The 19,316-nt window shown below is 44.3% G+C and overlaps 1 protein-coding gene across 2 annotated transcripts in view; it reads left to right on the top strand.

Moving 5' to 3' along the window:
• The first annotated feature begins 2,762 nt into the window (after positions 1-2,762).
• Positions 2,763-19,316, top strand: part of TENT4B (terminal nucleotidyltransferase 4B) — a 47,568-nt gene continuing 31,014 nt past the window's right edge. Inside the window, exon 1 of one of the 2 annotated variants that reach the window (XM_028740202.2) lies at positions 2,763-3,948. In XM_028740202.2, the coding sequence (XP_028596035.1) occupies positions 3,173-3,948 (776 nt within the window). In that variant the 5' untranslated portion in view covers positions 2,763-3,172. The remainder of the gene's footprint in view (positions 3,949-19,316) is intronic. The other variant, XM_028740201.2, reaches the window with a different exon arrangement.

Raw genomic sequence — 19,316 nt, forward strand, 5'->3', positions numbered from 1 at the left:
GTGTGTTGTTGTCTTCCCAGCAAAAGGTTTGCGTGCATGGAGGTATGTGAGAGGAGTAGGTTGTGAGGATAATGTACAAAGCCTCTTACAATGTAAAGTGACATAAATGAACTATTAGAGCAGGATGGTCTAACATGCAATCAGAGGGCCACATGAAGCCCTCAGTGCCTTTTTTGGCAGCCCTTGGAAACATTTGACACCCTCCCCACAGCTCTTGCACTGCCTTCCCAAAGCCGGGAAAACAAGATTATGGGCTTTGGGGAAAAGGTCATAGGGGCCTCTAGCCTAAGGTTACCAGACATCCCCGTTTCCTGGGGACAGTCCCCAGATTTACAAGTCCCCGCATTCATTGAAAAAGATCTGGTAACCTTACTCTAGCCTCCTTTCCAAAGCCTAGTTAAGGGAGCTAGTGTGGTGTAGTGGTTAAGAGCGGTAGTCTCGTAATCTGGTGAACCGGGTTCACATCTCTGCTCCTCCACATGCAGCTGCTGGGTGACCTTGGGCCAGTCACACTTCTTTGAAGTCTCTCAGCCCCACTCATCTCACAGAGTGTTTGTTGTGGGGGAGGAAGGGAGGGGAGAATGTTAACCGCTTTGAGACTCCTTCGGGTAGTGATAAAGCGGGATATCAAATCCAAACTCTTCTTCTCTTCTTCTTTCCCAGCTTTGGGAAGAACATGGGAGAGCTCTAGGACCCTGCCTGACCCTTGTGCCTCCTTTTCAAAGCTTAGTGCCTCACTTATCCCTTTGGGAAGGCAGCATGGTGGTCTGGTGGGGCGTCAATTTTTGGCCTCACCACCTCGCCCTCTGCACAACAAGGCAGTGTGCGGTTTGCAGGTTCCATGTTGAAGTACTATTGTGGTCTACTTGGTATGAGAAGTTAGACTGCCCTGTATTAAAACAATCATAGGGATGGTTGGGGTGACAGATTTGGGGTTGGGGTAGCATGAAGAAATAGCAGTTTGTCAACAAATCAATTTATTATTGTGTCATTGCAGGCAACTTCCCTATGAAGAAAGGTTGCGATGTCTTGGATATTTTAGTTTAGAGAAAAGATGAGAAAGAGGTGTCACGATCAGGGTCATAGCTAGGGGTGGTGAGGTGGGCCTCCGCCAGGGGCGCAAGCGATGGGTGTGTGCGTGTGCAAAAATATGTCCATAAATATAAATATTGATTATTGCCTCATAAGAAATGGTTTTCAATACAGAGTGAACTGAATGGGGGGGGGGTGGAGAGTTGGAAAGAAGAGCTAATTTGTCCATGGCTAGGGGGTGCAATCTGGACGGTTCTGCCAGGGGCGCAAGATTACCTAGCTATGGCTCTGGTTATGATAGAAGTTTATAAAAGTATACATGGCATGGAGAAAGCAGATAGAGAAAAGTTGTTTTTCCACTCTTGTAATAGTACAATTTGTGGACATCCAGTGAAGCTGAACAGTGGGAGATGTAGGACAGATAAAAGGAAGAACTTGTTCATGCAGCACATAGTTAAACTATGACACTTGCTCACATACACGAGGCAGTGATGATAGCCACAGACCTAGATAGCTCTAAAAGATTAGACAAATTCATAGAAGTTGGAGGCAGCAATGCTTCTGAATACCAGTTGCTGAAAACCACAGGAGGGGAGAGGGCTCTTGCGCCCGAATCCTACTTGCAACAGGATTCCCACAGGCATTTGGATGAACAACAGGATGCAGGAATAGTTGGGTCATAAATCTGATTCAACCGGAGCTTCTTTTGTTCTTACAGGAGTACTGTTGCTAGGATTTTTAATGTTCAAAGCACCAGCTAGTTATGGTGAAGCTTAGGCTGAACAGCCGAAGCACGCCGCTGGAGTAGCTCCCTGAAAGTTTCTGCAGCATTAAGTGAAGCAGTCCTTTTAAGGTGCCACAAGACTACATTTTGTGTTACACATATTTGAAATGCCTCGTGTGTGTGTGTGTGTGTGTGTGTGTGTGTGTGTGTGTGTGTTCTGATAAAATGGCCTCTAGTCCACAGAAGCCCATGCCGCAATAAAAATCAGTTTCAGCGCAACCCTGCGCCTGCCCCGCTCAGGAGTGAAGTCCTTTCCCGTTCAAATGGGACTCGCTCCCAGTTCAGCGCGTATACACAGGATGGCAGCCCAAGCCCTCGAAGGCGCCGAGAGGTCTCGATTTTGGCGCTGCCGTAACCAGGACTTAACATGGCTGCACCTCTGGACTCTTGCCATGATGGGAGTTGCGTGATGGCCCCTTTCACGCGGCGGAAAGAAATGGGACGCGGGGGTGGGGGTAGGACGACACGACCAGCCCCATGATCCCGGGTTAGCCCTTTTAAGGGCTCCCCCTTCTGTGACCCCAGAAACGCGCCTTCCCCTCCTCCGGAAGAACGCGGGAGCTTCTTGGCTGTGTCTGTGTGTCCCCCCACCCCATCCCAAGTGAAAGAACGACGTAAGAGCTATTGTTATATCACGAAATAACGATGGTGATGGTAACAGTAATAATCTCGAAAGGAGAAAAGAAGCGTGCGTGCTTAGTGTACAGCGCGGCCCGTCGCCACGGTGCGACTGCCATGGTGGAGGATGTAACTCCATGGACTGGAGCGCGCCTGAGGGGGAGAAGGACGACGACGACGAAGGCAGAGGCAGGCTGAGCCAGGCCGGGCCTAGCCGAGCCCTGAACCGCGCACGCTTTCGGCTGCCCGGCCACAGCGCGGTTCTCCCTTCGTCGTCGCCGCCTGCTCCTCCTCCTCCTCCGTCTTCCTCCCACGCCTTTATTACGCGCGGCCCGTGCGGCGGCCACCTCTTCGCCAGGGCCCCGCCTCGCTCGCCGAGAGGGGCGGGGGTTGCTGTGTGCTGGAGGCGGCGGCGAAGGAGCAGCGATAGTGGGAGCAGCCCAAGCAAGGAGGAAGCCACTCAGCGCCCGGCCGACCTCTCTCGCCCCGGACCGCCAGTCATTTCACTGGGCAGAGGAGGAGGGCGCCGCCGACACAGCGCAGCGGAGGAGAGTCTCCCTTTTCTCTCTCCATTGCTCGCCGCCGCCGCCGCCGCCGCCTTCGTCCGCCCGCCATTAGCGCTGCGAGCCGGTGGGCGCCGCCGCGCTCTCGGCCGGCTGGGCTGGGCCGGGCCGGGCCAGGCGGGGGAGGAGTAGCCGCCGCCGCCGCCCAGTCTCTCGAGGGCCGGGTCCCCGTTTGATGGATCCCCGGATCGCCTGGTTCCAGCCAGAGCAGCTCGGCCCCTCGAACCGCCTGTGGATGCAGATCTGGGAGACCACGCAAGGGGTCCGCAATCTCTACTTCCAGCAGCAGCAGCAGCACGAGCAGCAGCGCGCCCAGCAGCAGCAACAGCAGCAGCCTGCCTCGGCCGCCTCCAGCAGCAGCAGCAGCAGCAACACCGCCGCCGCCGCCAACCCCGGGGTCGGCCCGGCCTCGCCGCCCGGCATGTCCCGCGGCCCCCGCTGCGACCCTCAGCCCGACTTCCTGCCGCTCGAGAGCGCCAACTACCAGCAGCACAACCACCTCCACCGGCGGCAGGCCTCCTCGCCGCAGCCGCCGGCCGCCACCGCCTGGGCAGGCAGGCCCGGCGCCCGGGCAGCGGCTGCAGCCCCAGCGCCTCCTGTCGCGGCCGTCTCTTCCTCCTCCTCGTCTTCTTCTATTTCTTCTTCCACCGCCGCCGCCTCTTCTCCTTCTCCGGCCGCCGCCGCCGCCTCTTCGGCAGCTGGCCCTTCTTCGTCTTCCACTTCATCGCCGCCCGCCGGCTCGGGTTCTTCGGCCGCCAGCAACAAGAGGAAGCGCGACAACAAGGCCAGCACCTTCGGGCTCAATTACACCCTCCTGCTCGGGCCCGCCGGGGAAAGCGGGGTCCCGGCGCCGGGGGACGGGCCCCTGGGGAGGCCGCAAGCTGGCCCGGACGAGCCCGCCTACACCGGCACCCCGTGGAAGAAGGCGAACTACAGCCAAGGAGTGGTGGGGTGAGGAAACCAACATGGGGGTTAGGCTGGCGCTTCTTTCTCCCTCTCTCCCAACCCCCAGTATCTCTTTTTTCCACCGTGGAGAGAGGCCTCGGGAAGGGGATCACATCGGGGAGGGGGAAGTGGGGTTAGGGTAGGGAAAATAAAAGGGGCGGGTAGTGTGACTAGGCCCTAGTCAAGGTTATAAAACGGTGGAGCAGTTGCTTCCCGGCAATGTGTACTTAATGTATCGATTGGTAAGAGCAAGTATTCCAGGCAAAGGTTCATTCGTTCACTTTTCCTTTTACCTCCTTTTTTCTTTTTAAGTGTTTCTATACCTTTGGACCTAGAGGTAGGTCCCACAGGTCGAGTCCCAGGTGCCTAGGGTGTCAGAAGTTACTCAGTGGCCAGGCTGTGCTATTCCACATGTGCTGGCAGATTCTTCCTTCTTTTTTAAGGATCCTTTCACATTGAGGTTTCCATAGCTGTGCTCCAGTGCTGTTTGAGGGGCCCCCCATTGCTCGTAGGCTAGCATTGAGAAATACTGGACAGAAGTAGAAACTTGGCCCAAAACTCACACCTACATGCTGGGGTGAAGAACTTGGGGCAGTGATACCAATGTCAGGAAGGTGGTTGGGATGCTAGCTAGGTTAGGCTGGGAAATATATGGCGGAGTAGGTTTGTTGAAGGATTGTTCTTGGGGGCTAGTCTGGATTACATGATTGCCACTCTCAAGGCAATGCTGTTGTGCCCTTACTTTTTGGCATTGGGGCAGGGGACAGAGTTGTCTTGCTGCAGAGGTCTGAAAGGGCCTGGAGTGTGTTTGGGGATTGGCCAGATTTGTCAGCTGCTCAGGTTTGAATTTGACAGAATTTGGGGTGCAGTTAGCATAATGGCCATTGGGTGGGTGCATAGGGGAGAACATGTGGCCACCAAGACCCCTGTATTACTGTTTTATTTTTTAATCTGGAGATCCACAATAACTCATGAGTTGCGTATGTGAGATTCTTGTAGCATTTTTCATTTTATTCTGCAGCAAATGATGTGCTTTAATAGGGGGTGGTCTCTTTAAAATGCTGTCTGGCAATCTTGGCCCAGGAGCACATGGCGTGGGAAGCAAGAATGTGTTCCTGTTCCTATCTGAGATGCAAGTCAGTCTCTCTCTTTCTCTCTTCCTTCTCTCAAATTGGGATGTAGTGCACCCCTTTCTTTGTTTCCTTTGAATATGGGAATTCCTCTACCATTGTGTGCTATGTGCATCCAAGTTGAAATGCAGGAAGGTGGGGGGGAGCTTTCACATCTCCTGTTACGCAGATTATATATTTTTGCTGTGGTGTGCTATTTGGTCATTGTACATGTAAAAGGGTGGAGAAGCACTCGGGTGCATATTTTTTTCTATGGAGGGAAGAAAATTAGTAAATGCATGCTACTCATGTTCTTGAGTAGCACAGCAATAGGTGCACATGTGCACGGTATCAAAGGACACGCTGAGGATTGAGTCTTTCTGTGCTGTCGCAGCATGTGTTCCAATGCATGGTAGTGCGCGGGCCAGGAAGCCTACTACACACAGAGAAAAAGAGCATGGCATTCAGGGGCTATACATTTGGGTTTTTACCAGGGACTGTGTGTTCAACACATCAGGGAGGGGATGTTACCTCATCTATCGGCCTGTGCAAAGACTTGATTTTCTGTACAATCCACATTTTCTAAAGAGAATCTTTGTCACTCATAATGTTACATTATGCAAGGTCCCAGGAGATAGGTGCCTTTCTGAATACAAATGTTTTGCCTGTGTGCAGTACAAAGAGGGCGTGGAAGAAAGTCATCTGCGCAGTTGATGCACAACTCCTCCATGGCATGTTACACACACATTTGGTAAATTAAATGTAAGGTATTTCAATGTGTCTTAAAATGCCCCACCTGTGCACAAAGCCCCATTCTTGTGCCTCCATCTTATCCTGTCTGCTCTTTTTGCTTTTATTTTTCGACATTGCAAGCATTTTAAAGTTCTCTAGGAAGTAGCCATGCTGCCTGTTTCTTCTGTGCTTGGGAATTTTTTTAAAAACTGTAGTAGCATTCCACGTTCACTGTGTTTTAGTACACTTCAAATGATTTTTACAGCGATATGTAACATCTGTCAACAATGTGTTAGTGATGCCCATTTAGTTTAGGGGGTCTGCTCTGGGTAGAACTAACATTAGTTGAGTTTCAAGGTAGTTTGCAGCTTTTACTTGTTTGATTTGTGTATCTTTAATCGTAATAATCTTGTGTATATATGGATTTTTACCTCGACTTCCCATTACTTTCTAATTTTACAAATGCTGGTGCCATTGCAGAGTCAGCATTATTGTTTTTCATTGCAGGGTGGACACATTGTCCCATAATCACAGAAGGTTAGAATGTGTAGAAGAGAGAATATTTTAGCTGCATATTTATTGCTGGCATTGCATGTGGATTTATTCAGGTAGCTGTATATGTCTCTCTTAGAACCTGCTTCAAGGCACGTGGGCCCCATATGAACCTTTGCAGTAAATGTAATGTTACCTCTGGAGTGCAAAGTGTTTGCTTAAACTGAAGGAAAGAGTTCCAGTTAGAATTCCCAAACTTTCTGTTGACAAATCTTGTTTCAAAGAATGGAACTCCTTGTAAGTTTCTCCTGCAAAGCAGATTATGAAAAATCATTCCATCTTGCAGACAGGTGTAGAAGTCTTACTTTGCATTTTTATAATATAATATCAATTACTACTGTAGAAATTTGTAGTTTAATGGACAAACCTTTTCTTCATGTGCATTGTTTTCTGGGGAATCCTGTAATTTTGAGATAGGCTTGTACTGTACTTGAAAGTGGCTGAGGCTTGATTGTCTGTTAGATGTTGTTTTTGAGCATTTCTTTAAGTACTGTCCCCTGTTTTAGTGTGGGTATTAAATTCAGTAGTTTGATGCTCTGCGATAAACATAGTTTAGATCCCAAGCCATAGTTTGTGCTTCCAAACATGTAACCAAATCATGGTTTAGAGCTGTGTGTCTACTGTCATTTAGGACCATAGGAAACTGCCTTCTATTGAGTCAGACTGTAGGCCCTTCTAGTACAGTATTGGCTATACAGACTGGCAGCCATTCTCCAGGACTTCAGACCAGGAGTCTTTCCTATCCCTGGCTGAACAGGATTTTACCTGGGACATTCTGTATGCAAAGCAAATGCTCTTAACATGAAGCTACAGCCCTTTCTATCAGCTCATCGCTACTGTCTCTAGGCATAGCAGCCCCCAGATGCCAAGATGTAACTATAGTCTGTCCATTCATACATCACATCATATCATAGTTCAGCTCTTTTTCTGGGGTGGATGCAAGGAGGATATTGGAAGTTTTGCTTAGTTAACTGTGTTCTATTATTTATTTTATGTATTCAGGGGTATTTATACCCCACCTGCTAACCAAAGTTCTTGAGGTGCCTAAGCTCAGAATGTGGTTTGTTTCAACTGTGGTTGGGAAACAAGCCAGGATCATAAACCACATTTTGAATTTGGCTTGTTTCCCAAATAATTCCCTTCAGACTAACCATGTAAATGGAAATGAAAGCTTTTGGTCATGCCAGAGGGTAGAGCTAACAAGCCCAAGGGTCATGCACATAACTCTAAGCCATAGTTGAACATTACGTCCAAATGCAACCACAGTTGGGCATTGGGTGTTGAGAAAGCATAGGAAATAGTGTGTGCTACTCAGATGCATTGACTTGTGAGGTAAACTACGGTAATATTGTGCTCTGTAGTCACAGTCAGAATAAGGCTGCATAAAAAAAGCAACCTCAAGATAATCATCACCTCAGATTAGTAATCATTGCTCAAAGCAGATCTCATGATCTTTCATTTTGGCAACTCCTGTGTTGACCTAAGTGTTATAATGATGATCATTTAAAATGTCATCCTAACAAAAATATGATTATATTTATAATTTTATTCTTTGTTAATACACACTACATCTTCAAACCTTTGCGGATAGCTTTTGGATCTCAGAAAACTGGTCAGTATAATACTTGTGGACAAAATCTTCTGATGTTTTTGTTATGGTTGTAGAGAGCCTTGTAGGCCATCTATTCAAACTCCCTGTTCATTGCAGGAAATCAGAGCTTGAACATCCTGTATGGCAGAACCCACCATTCTCTCATGCGCTTCAGTGTTGAAATGTTCCAACTGTTGTGTATGTCCTAAACTCTAGTTTATCACATATTTATTATTACAGCACCTTCTTTCCCTAATAACTTGTCTATTTTGCAAAAATAAATTTCTTTCATGGTGTAGCATTATAGATACATGATTACCCACTGCTCTGGCCAGCACTCTGATCCCATTACAGTTAAAGATGCTTCAGGTTACAGACTCCACTAACCCAGAAATAGTACCTCGGGTTAAGAACTTTGCTTCAGGATGAGAAAAGAAATTGTGTGGTGGCGGCACGGTGACATTAGCTTCAGGTTAAGAACGGACCTCCAGAACGAATTAAGTTCTTAACCCGAGGTACCACTGTATATCTTTCCTGACTGCAGTGTTACAAGATGCTAGCAGTGCTGGCTACTTAACGTTTTAGCTTGCTCTGAGTAGTATTAGTATCTTCTGCTAGTGGTGCTCATCCAGTTTCAAGCTTTGGTTAAAGAACAGTCTTACATTGGGTCAGGCCATTGATCCATCTAGTCAAATGCTGCATTCCTTGACAGCAGTAGATCTCCAGCATTATGGGTATAGATTTATTCTGTGAACCACCCTGAGACCCCCAGGTATAGGGCGGTATATGAATTTGATTAATAATAATAATAATAATAATAATAAGAAGAAGAAGAAGTTTTGCTCTGCTATCTCAGATCCTTTTAAGTAGCAAGATCAGATATGGAAATTTGGACTTCACACATGTGAAGCATGTTGTACCCCCTCCCATTAAATCAAAACCATTTCCTACTGTACTGTTTCTCAAGCTGATCAGCACTACCGCTTGCAGTGGTACCTCGGGTTAAGTACTTAATTCGTTCTGGAGGTCCATACTTAACCTGAAACTGTTCTTAACCTGAAGCACCACTTTAGCTAATGGGGCCTCCTACTGCTGCCATGCCACCGGAGCACGATTTCTGTTCTCATCCTGAAGCAAAGTTCTTAACCTGAAGCACTATTTCTGGGTTAGCGGAGTCTGTAACCTGAAGCGTATGTAACCCGAGGTACCACTGTACTAACAGTCCTCCTCCAGCACTGGAATTTCAGTGAACTCAAGCAAGCTTAGCTTCCTTCATGGTCACCCATCAAGCTACAGGGTCTGATTTAGACATATGAAAGACATGTTGAGTTTAAAATAATAAATTGTAGGATTGGAAGGCCCCAGCCTTCAAAGCAGGGTCATCTCTTTGCCAAAATGCAGCTGAATTTACTGGCCACCGTTACCTGTACTTCATGGAGAATATAATCTTGCAGTACTTTTTTGCCCATAAAAGTATTGTACTATGTTATTTCACACCACCCATTTTAATAATTTTCATTTTAAAAATAGTTTTTCATTATGCTTTGAATTTATTATTGAAGGTTCAGAAATAAAATACATGAGACAGTAGCTGGTTTAGCAAGGTGCATCAACAAAATGCATGTCTTAAAATAATGTGTACATACCACAGAGCAGTTGAACCCATTCTGTATCGCTGACTAATGGAACAGCTGTAGACAAGGCGATAAAGTTCTTATACAGGGATATCCAGAGAGGCTCCTGAGTAATGTTATCCATTAGTTGTCTACCAGTAAATTGAAAGGTAAGACAGTCCATTTGAATCTTTGCACAATAATCCAGTATCAGTTTTCCTCACCTGTCTAATTGTATGCTTCTTTTCCACAAAATTGTTCCTCAAGCGGCTCACCACATATCAAATTAACAATAAGTATAACAATTCAAAAACATATTGGAAATGGTCATAATGTCAATAAGTAAACAAAAAAATCCATACAGCACTGTATAAAACAAGACAAGCTGAAAACTAAACAGAGAATGATGCCTAGCAGAGAGAAAATGTGTGTTGGGCGGGGAGGGGGAGAATCACCATTCCAAAAGGGTGTTTGTTCCACAGAGGTTCATTGTAACGAAATTGCATGCATTGGATGGGAACCACACTCTCATGTGTGGCAGTCGGTTCCTTCCCTGCTCTCATGTGCCTCTCCTCCCCTCTCTGAACATCCCCATCTTTCATTTAGGAAGGTAAAGATTGCAGCTGCTCCTTCAAGCTCCACATGCAGTCATAGTTTTAATACTGCTCACATTCTCCTACATCATACATTGCTTTCCAGGCACTTAAGAAGCCACAAGCCAAATTTGACCACCTAGACTTTTGCCTGATAGCGTGTTGCCCAAGGAAGCCCTCCTCCTCTTTGCCCTGCACTTCATACCAGCCTTGAAACTTTCCCTTAACAGCAACAGCAAAGAAAAGACAGTGTGGACAGGGATTCCCTATAACCATGTTATCCAGTAGTTGAGATCCAAATTTTCCAAACATCCTGGGGACCCAGCAGCATCTCTCATCTGGGATGATGCAGATGTTCTAGCTCTCACCCGGAGGGCCCTTATGCCTCCTCTTTTTGTAGGCTCTCACACCACATGGTGGCCAATAACTTTCACATTTGCTCATCAATTCAGGAGGCGGGTAGGGCTCTCGTGGTAGTCTTTGAAGTGGCAACACCACTTCCCTTAATTCCAAAAATACCTTCTAATCTAAATAGCTGCCTTAGTAATCAGCATTTATATTTTATACAAATTAGTGACAAAAATAATAATGATCTCACTTTATTATGGCCTGTTTCTGACATTCTATATGCAGAAATCTAGCAACATGGAATCAGCTGTCATGCTACTACATTTTGAAAACCCTTTGGGTCAACTGTATATATTTCATTATTCTCCAGAATGGTACGAGTAGCTATTAGGGTGATTTTTTTTGGTAGATTGGCAATATATGAAAAAGTTCACAGACCCATCCATTGATATTGCCTTGAGATTTATGGGTATAGGATGGTGTACAAATTTAATAATAATAATAATAATAATAATAATAATAATACCCGTAACCATTTTTTACCCAAATTAAATCACATTGAACATATTACTGCCCTACTCATTGTTTGATGACAGAGTACTTCAGCGTATTTCCCCAAATATATTTATTTCTTATTGTTAATTCTACCAAAGCACATCACCTTACTTTCTCTAAATGTAATAAAATTAATTTGCAATAACCATGCATTTTTTCCCCATCCAGAGTTCATTGGTGGAAATGAGCTAATTTTCCAGTATTGTAGTGCAAGTAAACATGAAGTTGCTATAATAGATTGGAGACAAATTCATCTTTCCTTCCTGTAGCATAGTTCAGCAAAAAAATCAGTCCACTTTGGGGAAATGAGATGGTAACAGTCTGAAATCTCTTTAATTTCCTCATTTTAAGGCCAAACACGTAAACTATATGAATATTTTGCTGTTTTTATTATTTGATCTCCAGTACCATTGGTATTAAACTTTTTTTTCAGCACTGAAAGAGGGAGACAACACTATGTGATAATAGCTTAGTATTCAGTAATATGAACGTGACTGTGAACAGTGTCAGAAACTGGGATAGGAAAGCTAGGAGCCAAACGTCTTCTGAAACCTGGATTGTGAGCGCCAAAACAGAATGTCTAATCACCATGGGGTGGGTGTGTCAGCAACACTTTTTATTTATTATTTTGATCAAAATGAATTAATACGCAATTCACTTAAGTGACACATTGTTAATATCACATTTTTAGCAGAAATTGTTAATACATGTTTAATTTGGTGTTTACAGTAAGAATATCAGTACCATACTTCAGTTTTCAAAACACTCTACTCTTTACTGTTAAACTCCTTAACATATTGTCTATCCTTAACATATACTTTGAGGCTTCAAAGAAAATACATTTCAGTAATTCTTGAGTGTTAGCCAGGTGCAAAAAATGGCACCCAGACTTTTGGAGGTACTCACAAATGGAGAATGTTTAGGCGCAAAATGCACCTGGCACCCTGCTAATTTCAAACCCTGCCTGTGAATAATCAAGAGGAGTAAATGATAGGGAAATCATTTCTCCTCTTTTAATGTGCGATAGGGCCCAGGCATAGAACTAGGACATCTGTGTCTGAATCTTCCACTGGAGTGTGTGCAATGGGTTCTCTCCCACTAAGCTATGAAGTCTCCCCTAAAATGCATACCTGAAGGTGCGCAGACTCTTTAATTCCTGCCCCTTCCAGAATACTTCAAACTGCTGAATGGGCGTGCCCCATCCACAGCTTAACTAGTCCTTTTAAGGGTTGATCTGTTTTAAGGGAACCCTTTATCTTTCCAATCCCTCTGTACACTTTTAAAGGAATCTTGAGCTGGAGGGTATTGTGGTCATGATGTACCCCATCAGTGTTAGGCTCCAGCTGCCATTATAAATAGTCTTGTGTTGTTCCTGCACTCTGCTGTCATGCTTTCAAAAGTTACAGGGCAGCTTTTGTCAGCCTTCCTTCCCTTTATCCTTCCACACCTCCTCATAGGTCTCTTGAAACCTACGTGTACACACATACACAACTTTTTCTGCATACCTGGAGTGCCTCTTGTGTTTGCAGGAACCTTTCTCTCTTGGAGGCTGAGTTTTGCTGTTGTACTGGTAGGCAGGGGCTGCCAACTTCACAATTAGAAGAAATGATGTTGAGGTTTTTCATCATTTCCCATATATATTCTCAATCTGAAGGGCTTTTGAATTAGCTACACTATTAACAGGGGTCAGCAGCCTAGGGCCCATGGGCCGGAAGTGGCCCACGGAGGTCATTTGACTGGCCCATGAGCTACCCCCGAACTGAGCTGCCCATTCATGCGCTGTGCTAAACCAGCATAGCACAGGGACTCGCTTCCGCAGTGTCATAAATCACGTCTGCGCATGTGTAGATGCTGAAAATCACAGGGGTACGTGCGCAATCCGGCCCACAGAGGGACCTCCGCGGGACCGATCCGGCCCAGGCAAGATAAACCTTGCTGACCCCTGACTATTAATTTTGCCTTTCTCCAATCCTGTTAACGTGTGGCAGATTTCTAGCACTGGCTAATCCATTATTGCTATCAATCTGTTGGTGCCAAAAAGTACTTTGCAGACTTTCACCTTCAAGCTAGCTAATTACCAGCAAATCTGATAATGCCACATGTCCCAAGCTAGCAGTGCTTTTCTTACTGCGTTTCCCATATAGAGTAACTTAAAGCCTTCAGATTGTCCCATTTTGAGTGTAAGCTTTTCCATAACTTTTATAGCAGTTACCTTACTCTTTCTGTGCCAGCTATGTATTTATATTCAAAGCTATACGTGTACCAGCCTTTCAAATAATTTTAAAGGCGTTATATATATTAATGAGATGTAAAACCATGAGAAATCCAATAGAAATAGTTTTTTTAAAAACCGAACACCATAAATGACACAGCAGTTGATAAAGTTGAAGCCAGAATTCAAATGTGAGCAGCAATAAAAGTTCTAATGATTGAAGGCCTGGGCAAATAAAAAAGTTTATATGACAACTAAAGGTCATGAAAACGGGTACCAGGTGAGCCATCCTGGGCGGGGGAGAAGCATTCTATAGCTGGGATACCAGCACCAAAGAAGCTCTCTCCCCAATACCCACTTGCCTCGGATCATTATAATTGTCATTCAGGTTCATGTGGTAGCAGATTCTGTATTCCAGGGGTCAGTAACCTTGATGGGCACATTTGGAATTTTGAGAAAGTGTCACAAAATGGATGCTATGGGGGTGTGGCATAATACAAAATGGCAGCCACATCTAAAGAAGCAGAAAAAGACAAATCATGTGAGTATTTCCTGCCCACCAGCACCCTTCCTTAACAATGGAAAAAAGGCAGCTATATCAGCCACCACTGCACTTGTTCACATGGAGAAGTTCTTTATACCTCTCCTCTGTTCAGAGTGGTATGGCAGGTGGATGAACAAACCTGGCATCCAGAGAAAAATTCAGGCATGTTTAAGAGTGTGTGGTCCATGTAGGAGAGGGCAAGCCAGTGCAAGGAGGAACTGAGCAGAAAGAGTAAACACTTTCTGGTGCATTGTTGATTTTTTGGGGGGTTATATTTACGTGACCCGGAAGTGTCTCTGGACAGCGCTGGCCCCCGGCCTCTTAAGTGAGATGGGCGCACAACCCTAGAGTCGGACACGACTGGCCCGTACGGGCAGGGGTACCTTTACCTTTACCTATTTACAGAGACCTTTTGCAGGTACCATAGGCGGTACTGACTTTGGTGCCTGCAGGTTCCATCTTGGGGACCCCGCTGTATATTATGCAGTGTACAGGGGTTTAAATATTAAAACCAGCGCTTTGAAATAGTCAGGAAAATACTGCAGTTGATCCAGAACTGGTGAGATTTATTTATTTTTAAAAAAATAAGATTTTATTGAAGTGTTTTCATAATACAGTGGTACCTCAGGTTACATACACTTTAGGTTACATATGCTTCAGGTTACAGACTCTGCTAACCCAGAAATAGTACCTCGGGTTAAGAACTTTGCTTCAGGATGAGAACAGAAATCGTGCTCCAGTGGCGCGGCGGCAGCGGGAGGCCCCATTAGCTAAAGCGGTGCTTCAGGTTAAGAACAGTTTCAGGTTAAGAACGAACCTCTGGAACGAATTAAGTTCTTAATCCGAGGTACCACTGTACAATAAGATAAAAGAAACCAATCTAAATAAAAACAAAAATACAGAGAAAAAGGAAACAGAAAATGCAGAGTCCTCTCTTAACACGTGTCTCACCCTGAAAGTGATAGACCCCCGCAGCTCTTACCTGGGAGCTTTCCTTTGCTTCTCCTAGTCTCTCATCCTGGAAGGTCTTCCCTTCCCTGCCTCTCATTCAGGGTCCTTCCACCAACCATCCACCGCCTTCATGTGTGTGTAATCCTTAGACCCCAAAAACGGCCCAGAGCAGGGGACACAAAAGGAAAACCTAAGAAGAAAATAAAAAGGACTTCTGATTTTCTGTCTGTCAGTTACATGCAAGAAATTATTCAAAATATCCACTTTACAATGACATCCAACTGATCTACTTTCTGTTAGGCAATATTTCCTCAATCCTCTGACCCAAATGTCTTGGATTATTTCCTTTTCTTTTTCACACAAATGTCAGCAATGGTTTTTCTCTTCTCAAACCTATCTGCTTTGTCTCCAATAACCTCGACAACCATTCCTCCATATTAAACAATAAGTCTTTCCATCTTTGTCCACACAAAAGTCTCTCTGCTGTAATCATATATTGAGATAATGTTCGATAGTTCTTTTCTTGTTATATAGTCTTTAATTGACACCCAAGAACTGGTGAGATGTGTTCCGACTGGCCAGTTACATGTTCTGAATCAACTGTAGTAGCCTAGTCTTCAAAGGTATGTACAACATCCATTAAATATGACTTGGATGTTTTAGCGTTATGGGTCACAATGACCAGCCGGGGTTTATCCAAAAGGGGCTGCAACTTGTGCTGCGACCTTAGCTGCTGAAAGGCCTTTTGTACCAGAGATGCTACTCAGACATTTTTGAAGATACTTTTGAAGCCTCTGGGCTAGTGTAGTGCATGCCACAGGCTCATAATGTCTTCCTTTGTCTACATAGGAAGGGGGAGTTGAGCCTGGGATCTCACAAGGAATCATGGGAGTGGCTCATCCCAATAGCTACCATTGAGGTGATGCTTTTGTGGCCAGTTACGTAACCTGATTTAGTTGTCCTATTTCACTTGACGGGCAATACTTTCTCCTGAAACGGGCATCTGTGCTGACAAGTATAGCCCTTTCGACAGAGAGCTCCAAAAAGGGAGTGATGAGGTACAGCTATCACATAAAATCAATGGTGTGATAATTATGGATTTTATGGTTTAGATTTCGTTAGTTTTTACCTGCTGATAGAATACTCACAGCAGAAAACTGCCTGTGCTGCACAGTTGTCATTGACTTGTCATAGTGTGGTTCCAGTTATAGAATGCATTATGCTCCTCTGTGACTTCTGCCATGTAAGCTACTACACTTGGATGCCAATCTGTCTGTTTGTCTGTCTCTTTGACTGTCTGTCCCATTCAGGCAGTAACTAGTCTCCTTTATTACGGTTTATTTTTGTGACTCTATTATTGTGAGTCCTCTTCCAAAAAAATGGGAGCTCATAATGTGAATGCAGTTGTACTTTTACACAGGAGCAAATTAAAAACAATTATAATGAAAGTCTGGCTACTTGTACATTGCTTTTTCAACAGATAGTGTGAATTATTCCTACAGATCCTGCTTCAGGAGATGGTTACTGCACCGGGGAAATGAAATTAACATTGCCTTATGTTCTAATAGGCTACAGGCCATGCCAGTCTTCGTTTGATTGTTTCCCTTTGCTGATAAGGAAATATTTATCAAAATCTTGATACTTTTGCATGTGTACATGGAGCAGGGCAGTTAATATTTGAATATTTTTCTTTATAGTAGCCTATGCTTTTGAAATCCACATCATGGCATGCTTTTGAAGACTGGATTCCTATTGAGCAAGTGGATTTTGCTCAAATGATAGCTGATAGCTGCTGAATATTGAATGCATGTGCCCTGGTGCAAAGATATTTGGTCAGTTGGCAACCCATATTTCTTATATGGTTGGTAGTATGAGGCCAGTCAACAGTGGTCTTCAGAAAGAAGGGCTTTTCCTTAGCTGTGAGGAAAACCCAGTTATTGTTGGCCTTGAAAGAGAGTAGTATTCTTCTGGGATACATTGTAATTGTCGTTTGAAATGTGCAACCATCTAGGTCATTTGTGCTGGCTGGTTGTGCAGTCATGGATACTGAGAAATATGTGTTGATTTTAGTTTCCAGATCCTAAATCAAGGGTAGGAAAAGGTTGGCCCTTCAGAAGTTTCTGAACTTCAGTTCCCATCAGTCTTAACCCGCATGGGCAATCAGGGATGATGGGAGTTGTTATCCAGAAGCACTTGTGGGCACGGCAGCAGAGGTTTTCCAGCCCTGTCTAAATGAAAGAAGTGGATTGCTGTCTAGGAAAAATGTGCATAAAGACTGATTTTATTTTTATTTTTTAAAAAAAGATGTATTAGATGTAAATCGATAAATCAGCTACTATGCCTGTGAACAAAAATACTCACCTGATTGCCTGTGGTGTAGAAATATTCCGGTGACTATGGTTGTCCCTAGTTTCTGACTGCACTTTCTGCTGCTCTTTAGGGCTGGGGGTGGTGGTGACAGCAGACAGGGAGAGAGAGCATGAGCACTGCAAACCCTGCTCTGTTTGTCCACCTGAGCAAACACAGTAGGATATCTTGGCTGCACTTTCTCTTCTCCACTGTTGCTCCAAGTATAGATGGACACAGAAAGTCCACTCCATGTTCATTCATAACAAGGAGGGCTAGCTCCTTCCAGCCTTTGAGTCTATAACCATAAGTTTGAAAGGGTGGAAAAGCAATTGTTGTTAGCCATGAAAACAATGTAGTACAAATGGTAGCTGTTGTCCTCGGACACCCCCTTGTTTATTTAGCTAGTCCTACTGATTAATGTCAATTAATTTCCTTGATTCTACTCTGAGTAGACGAAGCATTAGCTACCACCCTTTATTTTTACAAGGCAAGTTTTCTAATTTTCAAAGTACTTTATAGTCTTCATATTTGTACCTGTAGAAGTAGGGCTATTGTTTCCATTTTACAGATGGCAAATGTATATCATGGCAGAGACAGGAGTCAATCTCAGGTCTACCAGATTCAGATTTGCAATACTATCCACCCACTCATGTTTGTTTTCACTGTCCATTTGGCCTTTGACATTTTATTTCATGTTCAACTTGAAATTTGTGCCCTACAATGACCTTCAGGGCAAATTCCAATGTTGCAAAGTTACATAACTTTACAAGTGTGCAACTGCTGTTTTTGGGGTGTGCACATATGTACAGGGTTGCAAACGGAACGAAAAATTTGTGATCTTTTGACAAGTTACTCATGGAGATTTTAATTGCATTCTTAGATGCCCAGAGGAGAGATGAATAGCTCAAAAGTAATGCATACTACTCTCCATCATGTTTCTGCAAGTGGAAATATTTTCAAGCAATTGGCAAGGCATGGTTATAGAAACTTGGCCTTCCTATATTTGGCAGTACTCCTATCTTTGTTTATTACTAGAACTATATGGCTACTTATCAACACATGTTCCCTGGGTAGCATACGGGGCAGAGAATAAAATCAAGATAATAATTACAAGCATCAAGAAAGATAATAAAATGCAGCATAGAGCTTTTTAAATAGCTCAGTAAAATAAAACACACTTACACAATGAGAGCCCAGAATTTGCAAGTTTAAAATGCTAGGTGTTTAAAAGGCCTGGATGGCTATGAAGATCTTCACCTGCTGCCCAAGAAACAATAAAGTAGGTACTAGGAGGGCCTCTATTTGGAGGTTATTCTAAAGCAAGTGTTCTACAACCAAGAAGGCCGTCTTCCTAATAGTCACTTGTATCACTTTACAGGGGCACACAGACTCCAGTTCCATCAGCCAGCATGGCTAGTGGTCAAGGACGATGAAAGTAGGAACCCAACTCCATCTGGAGGGCCTCATTTTCCCAACTCCTGCTTTAAAGTTTCAAAACACCACTTTAAATTCAGCCCAGAAACTAGTGAAGCTGATAAAACACTGGCATAATGTAATTGAAATGGCCAGCTCCAGTTAATAATCTTATGGTCCTATTTTGAACCAACTACAGTTTCTAGATAATCGTTTAAAGGCATTGCAGTAGTTGGAGATTACCAGTGTGTCTGTAACCGTGGCCAAGCTATCCCCATCCTCATATGGTCATAACTGGTGTATCAGATGAAGGTGATTAAAGTTGTTTTGAACCACATAAGCTCCTTGTGCTTCTAGTGACAATGTTTGATTCCCAAACACTCCAGAATGGCAAACACTCTGATCCTTTGTGGGGAGTGCAGCCCCTTTCAGAACAGTTTGAACACCAACCATCAAGAAACACCCACCAGCAATACCTCCTTGTCTGAACTGAATATCAGTTTAACCCCTATCCAGTCCTTTACTGTACCTTAGCACTGCTTCTAGAAGTGATAAGTCAGTGTATGTTCTATGAATCAAGTGTTCACCAAGATTTCTACCCTGAACCATTCAAAGTCCTGCAGTTGCATATGACAACTCACTCCTTGGCTAAAAGCTATTCCAGACGAAATTTATTGACAGGCAGTATGTAGCTTGTTGATAATACATGGTTTAGTTTAGAAGGTTTCAGCAGTGCTTTGTCTTACTCATTTTTGATGATTTTTCTGCAAATTGAACATCTTTCTTAATCCTTCTCCTTTCCCAAGGAACTT

This window comes from Podarcis muralis, chromosome 7 (assembly GCF_964188315.1).
Source record: "Podarcis muralis chromosome 7, rPodMur119.hap1.1, whole genome shotgun sequence".
Classification (NCBI taxonomy): Eukaryota; Metazoa; Chordata; class Lepidosauria; order Squamata; family Lacertidae; genus Podarcis; species Podarcis muralis.